A 12,776-nucleotide genomic window follows, 5' to 3' on the forward strand; every position below is an offset into this window, starting at 1 on the left:
AGGGGGTCGCCCGCGAGGTGCCGCGGAGCCCAGCTCTGCGGAGGGGCGGCCTTGGTGCAGGCGGGAGGGGGAGAGCGCTGGAGGCGCGGTCTCGGGACCGGGTGCGATGGGTAGGGGCGGCGAGGAGTGTGCGAGTGAGCGACCGAGCTGGGGTGGACAGAAACAGGGCTCTGAGTTTTTGGAAATAGGGACTTGGGGGCCGACCTGAGGGTGGCTCCGGATATGTGGGACTGAGGAGCCTGGATATTTGGGTCTAGAGTGGGTTTTAGAGTCAGGGTTAAAGGCTTCACTATTTGGGATACGGGGGCTCTGAGACGCGAGACTCGATATTGGGGGCCGAAGATATTTGGGGTGGGGAGCTGACTCCTTGGGTGTGGACTTAGGGGCTGCAGGTCTGACTTCGGGGTTGAAGTTCAAGACTGAGTATCTGCAAATTTGGATCTGGGTATTTGGGGTCTGGGTGTTTGGTGTGAAGGGTCACAAGGTTAGTGGGAAGGACGTTTGCAGCAACCCTGGGGTCTGCATACTTTGGGACAGGGAGTGCAAGGGCCTGACTTTCATGGGGGGTGGGGGGCTACATTTGTCTGGGGCGTCATTTCATCCATCATTCCACCACAGCGGCAGGGCCCATCCGGGCCACCCCTGCCGCGGCTGAGCCTCTCTTTCCCGTCTCTCTGAGTCTCTGTTTCTCCCGGCACCCCTGTGTCTACCTCTAACTCTCCCAGAATCTCTCCGGCTGTCTTTTTCAGCGTCTCTATCTCTTGGGTTCAACTCTTAGAACGCCCCTGCCCGTCCCTGTGCCCGTTTCCCCCCAGATCTCTCCCTACCTCCGGATCTCTCTGTCTCTGCCTCTGTCTATCTCTCCATCTCTGTCTCTCCCAGCGTCTCTGTCTCTGTCTCCCCCTTGCTGGTTTCCGCTCAGATTAAGCCGGGGACCTAATTCCAGGCCCAGGATCGAATTTTCTGGCAACAAAGGGAAATAGCGAATCGATCGGTCGCTCCGGAGATTAAGAGACAAGCGGCGCGCGGATCTATCACGGCTAAACGGCCCCCCCCCCCGCCCGCCCCCCCCGCCTGGCCGGCCCGCCGAGGCCCTGACGCGCTCCGCATCGTCAAGCAGCCTCAGGAGCCCGGGCTGCCCAGCAGGCCGGGCCTTGCCAAGCCCAGAGCTAACTGCGTGCCCTTCCCAGGGCGCGAGCCAATGGAGGGACCAGAGAGCCGCGGCGTCCCCTGGGGAGGGGCAGAGAGGGGAGCAACAGAAAGTGAGGCAGCAAACCCCCCGGGGAGTCGTGCCGCACATACCTGTGGCCTCAGGTAACACTCTTCGTGCACACCTGTCAACACACCTGTCAACACACCTGTCACACCTGGTCGCCTCCTGGGTTCCCCACACCTGGGCCGACCTCCAGGTAACAACAGTCTGCTTACACCTGTCCGCTGCGGGGCGTCACCCCTGTTCTCTGCAGCCCTTCCCTTCAGCTCTGGAGCTCTGCTCCCTGGAGGTTATACCCGCCTCCTGTCACCTGGCTCTCTGCCTGAGGCGCCTGTTTTTCTGGAATCCGCCCCGCCACCAGAATCCCCGCGTCTCTCATTTCTCACGCCACCTTCTCCTCTTCCTCCCTGCACTGGTACCATCCCACCTGCCCCCGTAGGTGTTCATGCTTTTCCTCTCTGCCTTCCAGCAGTGCCACCCTTCACCACACAGGTGTGCGCACACACAGCACTGCGCACACAGCACTCCCCCGTGCAGCTCCCTAACCTGTGCAGCTCCCTAACCTGTACCCTCAGTTACAGCCCGCCCCCCCATGCCCCCTGACACCTGCTGCTCACACCAGCATCTTTTCTCAGCTCGTTGCCCTGCTATGGTGCTTTCCTACAAGCCCTGGTCCACTGGGATTCCCACCTGTGCCACCTGTGTCTGTCTGTCTATCTGTCTGTCTGTCTGTCTGTCTCTGCCTCTGCCTCTCTGGGTTCTCGCCTTCTCTTACAACACACAGCACTCACACTTTTGGCCAGTTCTTGGCCACAAGTATCTGTCTCACCTGTTTCGCTGTTTCTCCTCCATGCCTGTGTCTCAGGTACTACCTGTCCACTTCTCCCACACGCTGACTTCCCGCACTTCTCATTTCTTCCTTTGGCGCACAAGTTCGTGCCAGCACCTCCGTACACCTGTTTACCTTAGCATCACCTGCTCCATCACGCCGTGCACTCATTTCTTCAGTAAACAGGTACTGAGAATTCCAGACGCCCACCCGCACTGCCCTCAACCTGTCTGCTGTACAGTTCTTCAGCTGAGTCTTGCCCATCCTATCCCCAAGAGGACACCTCCTCCTGGAGGTGCACCTGTCGTGCAGAGATCCACGTGGCTCCCAACTGCTTCTGCCTCTCTCCTTTCCTCCCCCTAAACATCCAGTTACCTTGGATCCTCATGAGAGCTGTGAGCCCCCTGCACATCCCCAGCCCTCTTGTCTCAGATCTTTTCATCTCATGCAACCTGTCACCCGCACTGTAAGGGTCAAATCTTCGGGTCTCTTACGCCTCTCTCAAGCCTGCTCCATGCCAAAAACAACTGGCCTTTTTCACAGCATGTCTCCAGCCAGCGATCTGCTCAGGGAATACTGTTTTTTGGCTTATAAGCCACACCTGCAGCATTTGCCAAACACACACAGCACCCATGCCCAGCTGCTGCTACACCTGCACACCTGCTCCCTGCACTGTACAGACCTCCTTAAGGTGGAAGCCCTCAGACATCAGCATGTTTCAGAGACACCTGCACAGACTCCTGTGCCTCCCATCAGTCAGGTGGAACCCGAGGGTCTGCATTTCTAATAATCTCCAGGCGATGTTGGTCCACATACCACTCTGTGATTGACACCTGCTTGTCTACGTTCCCCACTGGTGTCATCGCACCTGCTGTTCCCATGCATGCCGATGGCCATGATGATGGCAGTGACAGCTGCTGCTAATGACTAAAACTGTCCCTGTGACAGGACAGCCATCATTTCATTTCCCCTTATAGGACCTTTTCTAAGGGGGGTACTTAACTTCTGTCCCCATTTTACAGAGAAGGAGACTGAGTCCAGAGAGGTGAAGTAATATTTTTGAGATCTCAGAAACTTCAAGCTATTGGAGATTTGAGTCAAACCGAGGCAGCCTGACTTCAGAGACTGTCTTCCTTGTCATCCAGGTTTGCTTGTCTCCTGCACTTGCCCAGCAGGTGACCTCCTTCCTCCACAGACACACCTGTCCAGCCCTTGCCTCATCACTGGGTTCTTCTCAACCTCCTGCTGTCACCCTCCACTCCTGCCCCTGCCCCGCCACGGGCGCCCCAGCCTCTGCTCACAGGCTTGGCTCCCACCTGTGTTGGCTGCTGGGGCCAAGGCTGACACCACATCCTCAGCCCCGCGCCTCCCAGCACACACTGCCGCTCCAGATGCCCGCTGATCTCTGGAACTGCCTTCCTGAGATGCGTCTTTCTGTCCCCCCTCACTGTCTTTCCTTTCTCTATGTCCACCTCTGCCCCCATCTGCTCATCTCTCCCTGACCTGTCACCTCTGCCTGTCACCAAATCAGGTCTCTTTATCTCTCTGTGGTTCTGTCTTTTGTTTCTTAATTGCCCTCTCCCTCTGTCTCTTCATTCTCTTTCTCCATTTTTCTCTGTCTCTTTGTCTCATAACTCTATTTCTGTGTCTTCTCCTCTTCTTTCTTTCTTTGTCTCTGTCTCTGTCTCTCTGTCTGTCTCTTCTCTGCTTTTTTGTCTGTCCCTTGCTTTCTCCTCTGACAGTAGAGATAGTGGGGAGCTTGAGGTCATGCTGAACCGCGTGCAGGTCCAGGTTTCAACACTCAGCCTTATGGGACTTCAGCCAAGTTACCTTCCATGTCTGAGCCTCAGTTTCCACATCTGTGAACTGGGCATCATGGTAGTTCCTACTTTGCAGGTGGTGGTAAGGGTGGGGTGCTGAGGGAGGTGAGAGGGCCCGGGTCAGCTAGGGGCTGGACTTCTCTGTAGGTCCCTTTCCGGGCCCATCTCTTTCTCAAGACTGCCATCCAGCCTGGCCACCAGTGGGAGCAAGCACATGGCAGGGAGAATGGAGGGAGAAGTGGCCGAGGTGTCCAGGCCAGAAAGGCCTGGGCATGGGACCCGGTGTGGGGCTGGGGACAGGGATCGATCTGCCTCGGCGGCAGTGCAGGGGCCAGGATTGCATCTTGTCACAATAATTTATTGCTCTCATCCCATCTGATCGATGGCGCTGAATTAGCACCGCGCCTGATGCCCCTGGAGCCCCGAGCCTCCCCCAGCCCAGCCGGACCCTGGCCCGTGTGGGATCCCCACCTGGCCCGGCCCTCCGCTCTTCCCTGCCCTGTTTCCTTGTGCCTGAGTTTCTCGGCCCTGTTCCCTTGACTGTCTGCCCCTTATCTTTGCCCTCCAGGGTCTGAGACTCACTTCTCTGTTCCTGACCCTCAGCCCCCCACTTCCCCACTTGGTCCCATCTCCCTGTCCCGCGTCTGGGTTGCTAGCTCTCTACTGCACCGCTGTTTGCCCTCTCTCTGTCCCGTCTCCCTGCCCCGCCAGACTCTGTTCCTGATCTCTGGCTCTGTGTCCCTTTGATCCCCACCTCTGTCCCTGTCTCACACTCCCCACCACGGTTTCATCTGGATTCCCCTTGGCCTGGCCCGCCGTCCTTCCTGGGCACATCCCCAGGCGGGAGAGCAAGATGCGCAGAGCCCCTGCCCTTGGGGGTCAGAGGAGAAGGGCTCACAGCCAGCCATCCTTTCTGTCCCTCTGCCCCCCAGGCGCCACGAATGACCGTCCCTTCCCTACTCAGCTGTCACTCTGTGATGGAGGGGTTGGGGCCAACAGGCCTAACCCAGGAGGCCGGCAGGTCTGTGGGGCTGAGGCTGGGGATGGAGCCGGGAAGGGGCTGGGGCTCAAGTGAGGCCGCAGCGGGGATGGGCTCGGTGAGGATGGGTTAGGGATGAGGACCAGGACCAGGCGGAGCCTGGAGGAGAGAGCCAGAGACCCAGAGTGCACGTGGGGCTGGCCTTGTGGGGTGAGGGCTGGCGTGGGGTTTGGCCTCCAAGGGACACGACCTCCTAGGGCAGAAGCAGGGACAGGCTAGCTGGGCGTCTCACCCCGGGAGGCTGGGAGTCCACACTAGCTGGGGCCTTCTTCGCGGCTCCCTCTCTGGCCACCGCGCCCTCCCTCATCCCCTCTCTCGCCTCTGCCCTAATCCCTCAATTTTCCGCATCTCTGCCCCCTCCTTGCCTTCCTCCCTGACCCAGGTCTCTGGCGCCCGCACTCCAGTGACCTGCAACTCTCTAATTTCCTTGGTCTCAGCCTCTCTCTACTTGCTCCCTCTTTCTGGGTTTCCCTAATCCCGGCCGCCCCTCTTCTCTCTGTCTCTGTGGTGTGTGTCTCTGTCTCTGCCTGTCTTTCCGTCTTACTCTACATTGCTGCCTTTGAGGTCTCCTGCTCTCTCTGGTCTTGGATCTCTCTGTCTCTGTGTCTGTCCTCCTCTCGCTGAGCTCCCCCTTCCTCTCTGTTCTTCGTCTCTCCTGCGCTGCCCCTCTCCCTGTCTGCCCCTGTCTCCGCTGCACCCCCAGCCCGGCTCCTCCAGCTCTCTGGGTGCCTGCAGGGAGGGGCTGCAGCAGCACCAGGCTGCGGCTGCGGCTCCGCCTCTCGCTCCCCTCCCCCAGTGCTGTTTGGTAGGCGGGGTGCGTGGCACTGCGGCTCCCACCTCCCCAGGGACGCTCCCTCGCTACCCCCCACTGACACTGTTGTGCGCTGCTGTGGCCACAGCCCCAGGGACATCCGTGCAGAGACTGGGACTGGAGGAGAGAGCCAGAGACCCAGAGAAACACACATGGCCCCAGAGACGCCCAGCCACAGGGAGAGACAGACCCAGGCAGGGCGTGGGTCTCCATCCTTGCCCTTCCTGTCCTCTGCAGCCACCCAGCCTCTTGGTCACCTAGCACGGTGGCTCCCAATCACTCCAGCATGAGACACCCGCCCTCCAGGCCTGGAAGCCCCTGCACACTGTCCCCACGTCTGTCCTGCACGGCGTAGCCTCAGCAGAGGGTCCCGGAGGTGCGCGCCTGTGTGGCTTGCCTTGCAGTGCGTGTAAATGGGACCTGTGCCGGTGTGTGCACCCCTGGGCACAGGCAGGGGGCTGAGTGTGGGTGTGAGGCCGCATGGCCACATGGAGCCACGCGTGTCGTGTCTGTGAGCATGTCTGTGGGCCGCGTGTGGTGGTGTGCACGTCTGACGCAGCTGTCCACAGCTCTGGGGCTGTGCTGTGCTGTGCGTGGTGTTTCAGCATCGTGTGGCCGTGGAGGGCGTGCTGAGTGAGCAGGGCAGGACTGCCCAGGTCCCTGAGGTCAGGGATGAAGAGGTGAGAGGCTCAGTCCAGGAGGAGCAGGGTGGGGGGCCAAGCAAGTGCGGCCCGAGGGACCCCTGAGCCAGGCTAGTGTGGGTGTGAGGGACACGGCTGGAGGTCTCCCACACCTGTGTGTGAGACACTGGCTGTGTGAGTCTGGGCGGCAGAGTGTGTGTTTTCTGTGTTTCAGCTGTGTCTGAGACTGGGTGCAGATGCAGCTGCTGTTCTGTGAGAGTGTGTGTGTGCTCGTGTTTGTGGTGTGTGTGTGTGTGTGTGTGTGTGTGTGGTCACTGGGGGAGTGGAATGTAGCAGGCTGGATAGAGCGTGCATGTGGATGACCAGCCTTGATGAATGCCAGCGGCCATGTGTATGTATCATGGTGTGCTAGAGGTTGTGTGTTGGTGTGTTGGTGTGATTGTAGGATGGTGCACGTGTGGAACGTCCTGCACTTGTCCCCGTGTGTGTAGGACTGTATGTCTGTGATGACCTGCGAGCACTTACATCTGTTTGGCTCACTGGGTGTGTGTGTGTGTGTTCTGTGGGTCTCTGTGTCATGTGTGACAGTCTTTAAAGTCCCATGTTTTGTGTGTCCATGTGAGAATTAGTATGTGGCACTTGGAGAAGTAATAAGGAGTCTGTGTGTGACAGCCGTGTGTATGGTGTGTGTACTGTGTGTGAGATGGATGTGTGTGGGGTGTGGTATCTGTGTAGTGTGTGTTATGTGCAGTGGCATGTGTATGGTATATGTATATGTGTGGCCTGTATGTATAGTACGTGGTGTACATGTAGTGTGTATCGTGGATGTGTGTGGTATGTGTGTAGTAAGTATATAATGTGTGTGGTGGGTGTGTGATGTACATGGTATATATATGGTATGTGTATGCATGTGTGCAGTGTGATGTGTGGTGTGGTTTGTGTGTCCTGTGTGTGTGTGGTGTATAGTGTGTGTGCTTGTGTGTATGTGTGTACCCCAGGCACACAGTCACCCTTTGCAGAGCTAGGTCTGAGCACCTGGTTGATGTGGGCAGGGATGTGAATGGGTGTGACATCAGTCGGGGTGCAGGTCCTGGCAGGAAAGCCCCCTTCTGACCCTGTCCCACCAGGGCAGCTGTGGGGATCTCCTGGTGTCCGTGATGGAGTGGGCCCTGAACCTGGCTGTGTGTGCACATGGACGTGGCCCTAGCCTGGATGGACAGATGTGTGTGAGGCCGTGTGCTGGGTGGGGTGGGGTGGGGTGGGGTGGGGTGTCTGCACTGCTGCGTGTGGAGAACCGCTGGGCAGGGCCTGCAGCCACGGCCCAGAGGTGTGTGGGATGTGTGCCTACTGGTGGGTGTCGTGAGTCTGCTGTGTGCACTGATGTGTCCTACACGGGCGAGCAGCATGAGGACGTGCGTGTCCCTAGACTGTGTCTGAATATGTGGCCGTGGGTGCAGCCAAGGGGTGTGTGTGTGTGTGTGTGCGTGTGTGTGCACGCATGAGCATGCAGGGGTGGCGTGGCAGTAGAAGGGTCTTGGGCCACGTCTCTCTCTCCTCTTTAGACAGAGCCCTGGAGAAGATATGAAATTTAAAAAAAAAATCAATTTTCATTCCACTTGTGCAGATTGTGTTAAGGGGAGGTGGGGATGGGGGGCTGGGTGAGGGATGAAGGGGCTGGGGGGGGAGTGAGGCCCGAGGCAGCTCCCGAGGCGGCCAGCGCAGCTTAGAGAAATCAAAACAACTGGTTAAACCCCAGCCCAGGGGGCCGTGGTGATGGGGTGAGGAGACAGAGGCAGAGAGGCAGACAGAGGCCCAGAGACAGGGAGGGCCAGGCCAGCCAGAGACACAGAGGTGGAGACACTGAGAGATGCAGACAGACAGACAGATGAGCCACCCAGACCCTCAGTGAGAGACAGACGGACCGATAGGCAGAGAGCTGACATTCAGAGGGGTGCTGAGAGAGACGAGGACAGAAGGGCCTGAGACAAGTGCACATTTTACACGTGCACGCACACGTGCACATACGCACACACAGACAGGCTTAAGAAGTCCACAGATGGAAGGATGGACAGAGACAAGGGTAGCACAGAGGGTAGAGAGAGGGTAGCAAAAGCAGCAGGGACCCTGGGGTGGGGTCACCTCTGAGTGTGCACCCCATGCAAACTTTGGCTTGTGCCTGGGGGCTGCTGCAGGCCCCCGTGCTGCTGGTTGTAGCTGAGGCTGTGATCCGTGTGTGTGTGTGTGTGTGTGTGTGTGTGAGATTGTGACTGTGTGTCTGTGACTGAATGTGGGGCCGTGGGTTTGCCGCCTGGTCATGGCTATCTGTGTTAGGGACATACGTGCCTCTGTATCGCCGTGTGTGACTACGTGCATGCATGTTTGAGAGCCTCTGGTGCTTGTTTGTGTGGCTCTGTTTCTCTGGCGTGGCTGTGTTGGCCTGTGTTTGGGTGTGTCTGTATCTCCGTGACATTGTCTCGGTGTGTGACTGTGTGCCGGTGTGCTTGTAGGTCTCAGTGTTGGTGTTTGTGAACCTTGGTGTTTATTGTGTGTCCATGTTAGTGTCTTTCTAAGATACGTGATTGCGTGTCTTTGTTTCTGTGTGGGATTGAATTGGTTTGTGTCCTTTGTGTGTGTCTGTGTAAAACTGTGTGTTTCTGCATCAGCGTTGATGACCCTACTGATGTGTGTGGCTGTGTATGTGACAGGGTGGTGTTGGTTGATATGTGACCCTCACTGGTATGCGTTGTGTGGCATGTGGTCGTGGTGTCTGACTTTGTTGACGTGCGGGTGTGTGATGTGTGACAGTGACAGTGGTGTGATTGTGTTGACATGTGTGGATTGTGTTGGTGTGTGTTGTCAGGTACATGGCGGTGTGTTCTGGTGGTGCGCTTTCACGCTGTGTTGTGTGTTTTGTGGGGCCGTGGGCTTGGGCAGGTGTGTAGGTCTGTGTGATTGTGCTCGGCAAGGAGGAGGCAGCCTCTCCCTGCCAGCCTTGCTCACACCGCTGCCTCACACACACACATTCGGTGCCATGGCTGCGGGCGCTGGAGATGGGGGCGAGGGGGGGTGGAGGAAGCAAAATAAAATTAAAAATTAAAGCTTGCCCGGAGTCCCCATCTGCACCGCGCGCGGCCGGTTGTTGCGGGGGGGTGTTGCGGCTGCTCCCCCTACCGGGGCTGGGCCTGTCTGTCCATCTGTCCGGCTGCCCTAACAGGCCCCTGCCTGGCCCTACCGCCCGGGGCCTCAAGCCCTGCTCCTTCCATGGGTCGATCAAGGATCAATGGGGGTGGGGGTGCCCCGGGCAGGGTGAGATCAAAGGGACCCCAAGAGAGGGACATTGGGACTGAACAGAGACAGGGAGAGGGAGAACTAGAGACAGAGACCGAGAGACAGGACGCTGGCAGGAGCGTGGAGACACTGAAACAGACAGGGAGACCGGCGGCCGAGGCGCGGAGGCCCAGAGAGGCGCGGGACAGAGACAGAGAGACGCGCACACCAGCGATGGGAGATGCGGGGTGCAGGCTGCGGACCGGGCGGGGCTGAAACAGAGGCTGGAACCGGCGTGGGGCAGGTGGCAGGGAGGGGGGCCCAGGGGCGGGGCCGGGACCCAGAGATGGGGGGAGTGGCGGCAGAGACTGTGAGATGGCAGAGACGCCTGTGAGAGACGGCGAGGGGTGGGGGAGCGTGGGAGCAGGGCCCGGAGCGCCGATCCCACGGCTCCTCGTTATAACGTGTCCGGAGGAGGCGGCGGGGAGTTGAAAGCATCGGGAAGAGAAATCAAAACCAACACGGAAATGAGAGGGGCCAGTGGGGGGGGTAGGGGGGGAAGAGGGAGGGGGGACCCAGAGAGGCTGAAGGGGGGGGGGGGAGGGGGGGGGAGTAGGGAGTGTGCAGGGAGAGGGGGAGATCAGGGGAGAGCCTGGGATGGGGTGGTGGCCTGAAAGAGGGCGAGGGATGGAGAGATACCGGAGGAGAGATGGAGACAGAGACAGGGAAGTCTCTCAGAGACTGAAAGATGGACCAACTGGGGTATGGGGAAGGAGACAGAAAAAGAGATGGGGGTGGGAGGCAGATAATCAGGAAGAGACTGAAAGAGACTTAGCCACAGGATGGGAAGACACCCTAAGTGAAGGAGAGAGAGGAGGGGGTGTGGGAGGAGAGACCGAGTGAGAGACAGAGGGAGCGGAGATAAACCCAGAGAGAGGAGGAGGAGGAGGAGGTCGGGCTTGGGCTGAGAGGGGCACAGGTGAGGGCTGGGGCAGCTGAGCGGGCAGGGCCGGGAGTTGGGGACCTGTTGGACATGTTGGAGGGGAGGGACGCTGTCTGCCTGGTGCCTGAGGGGTGAGGGGGCTTGTGAGGGAACAGGCTGGGGGTCCTGAGGGTGTGTAGGCTGTCTGGGGAACGGTGGTCTGAGAGTACTGAGAGGGTCTCTAGGAGGACAGAGGCGGGTCTGCAGGGTGGGGCTGGGAGGGGTTTCCCACAGCACAGGCTGGATGTGGCTAAAGGGGTGCCCTGTCCTGGGGCGCAGTATGGCTGTGGTGTGAAGGGAGTGGGTAGTTAAGGATGGCAGGGGCCCAGGCTGTCTGAGGGGAAGGTGCTGAGGGGACGGGGAGGGGATGGAGCATCTCAGGGACAAGGTATCTGAAGAGGGTGTCGGAGGGAGCAGGACTGGAGGGGGTGGGGTCTGACAGGCAGATCCAGTCAGTGGCAAGTCTTTAGGGAACAGCAAGCAGGTCTGGAGAAGGAGGTCTGTAGGACTCATACAGGGGGCCAGGCCGTCCTGTAGGGGGAGGGCAGGGGCTGTGTCTGCCCTCTCAGCCTGGCCGCCAGGTGCCCAGCTCTGCCGGCTCCAAGGAGAGCAGGTGAATTGGCCTGGGGGTCAGCCGGGTGGGGAAAGCTTCGGAGCAGATAAACCTGGGGCAGCTGGAGAGAGACACACACAGAGGGAGGGGGTGCCCAGAGACAGGCGAAGGGCCCGGCCCCCAGAGGTCAGGCAGCGATGGGACAGAGGCGGCTGCACATCAGCGGGCGGCGCTGTAGCGGAGGGTGGGCGCACGAGAGCCAGCCAGTGCGAGTGAGGCAGGAGCGGTGAGCAGCGCGTGGTGAGCGGTGAGGAGGGAAGCCGGAGCGGTGGTCGGCGATCAAGGCACCGGCAGGAGGCTGCGGGGAGGAGAGGCTGGTGACTCAGGCTAGGGACAGAGGGGAACCAGGAGGCAGAGGGGAGGCCTACAGGAAAAGGGGTGGGAGGAACTGGGGGGCACAGGGAGCAGTGGGTAGCAGGTGGGCAGGGCGGGGCTGGGAGATGGGGAGCCCTGCAGTGTCCCGCTGGCTGACCTGTGTCTGTCTCTCCCCTTGACCCCATCCCCGTGTGTCTGTCCGGCCTCTGCAGGGCCAGCTCCGCCATGGACTGTAGCTGCGTCTCCGACCTTCTCTTCGCCCCACCTGCCCTGCCGGCTCTCTGGACCCCCGGTAACTGGCCCAGACCTCCCCTCCCCTGCCCCCCAGCCCTCCCTAGGGGCCACACCTCCTTCTGTCTGTGTGTCTTCTTGTCCATCTCTGAGTCTGTCTCCCTTGGTGTCCATCAGAGTCCCCTGAATAAAACCCCTTCGTGAAAAACTTGGTTAAAAACTTCGTAGCTACCTCTCCCTGCCACCTGCCTGCTGGGACGTGGGGCTGGAGCGGATGAGGCAAGGAGGTCAGAGAGGGATGCGGCTGTCTGGGCAGATCAGCACACACACTCAGCGCCTGCAGTGGAGAGCAGGACTCGGGACTGAGGGGGCATTAGGCCGGGTACAACAGACAGGTGGACAGGTGGACAGACAGCCCTGCCCAAGCAGCCCAGGCCCAGGAGAGCCGGTTTGCTCAGGAGTGGATGCTCAGGACTGGCGGATGAAGACAGAAAGGCTGACTTGGATGCGCATTTGAGCCTAAGTCACACTCCCCACAGACGGCAGTGTGTGTGTGTGTGTGTGTGTGTGTGTATGTACACACATGCACATGAGTGAGAGCAAGGGAGAGACCGAGACCACCGGCTTATTTGGGGTCTCACTGTGGGGTGTGTCCTTGTGTCACACTTTAGTGTTTCTGGAAGGAGTCACACTGGGCAAGTATGTGCGCAAGTCTGCCCCTCTTCCTGTGAGCCTGTGTCCAGTTCATACGTGTGCGGCTGAGGCCACCTAAATGTGTCTGAGCTGGCGTCTGTCTCTTAGGATCCTGCCCGGGGGTGAGGGGTGGTGGGTCTGTGTGTCCCTGCCTCAGCAGGCTGCAGAGCTCTCATGTTTCTTGCCATCTGTGGTGTGCTAGGTGGCACCCCAGTGGACTTCTTGGTATGCTCTGGGCTGTGGGGTTGGATGTGCCCCTGGCCTCTCTGTTGGGGGCTGTGTCCAGCTTTCCATGCACTGTGTGTGTGTGTGTGTGTGTGTG

At 59.4% G+C, this 12,776-nt stretch overlaps 1 protein-coding gene across 2 annotated transcripts in view; it reads left to right on the plus strand.

Moving 5' to 3' along the window:
- Positions 1-5,777: 5,777 nt before the first annotated feature.
- Positions 5,778-12,776, plus strand: part of LOC102008465 (ETS domain-containing transcription factor ERF) — an 11,328-nt gene continuing 4,329 nt past the window's right edge. Inside the window, exons 1-2 of one of the 2 annotated variants that reach the window (XM_005412413.2) lie at positions 5,778-6,088; positions 11,743-11,822. In XM_005412413.2, the coding sequence (XP_005412470.1) occupies positions 11,756-11,822 (67 nt within the window). In that variant the 5' untranslated portion in view covers positions 5,778-6,088; positions 11,743-11,755. Of the gene's footprint in view, positions 6,089-11,089; positions 11,216-11,742; positions 11,823-12,776 lie in introns of those variants that run through there. The other variant, XM_013508718.1, reaches the window with a different exon arrangement.

The sequence above is a fragment of the Chinchilla lanigera genome, unplaced genomic scaffold (genome assembly GCF_000276665.1).
Source record: "Chinchilla lanigera isolate Chin_1 unplaced genomic scaffold, ChiLan1.0 scaffold00154, whole genome shotgun sequence".
Taxonomy (NCBI): Eukaryota; Metazoa; Chordata; class Mammalia; order Rodentia; family Chinchillidae; genus Chinchilla; species Chinchilla lanigera.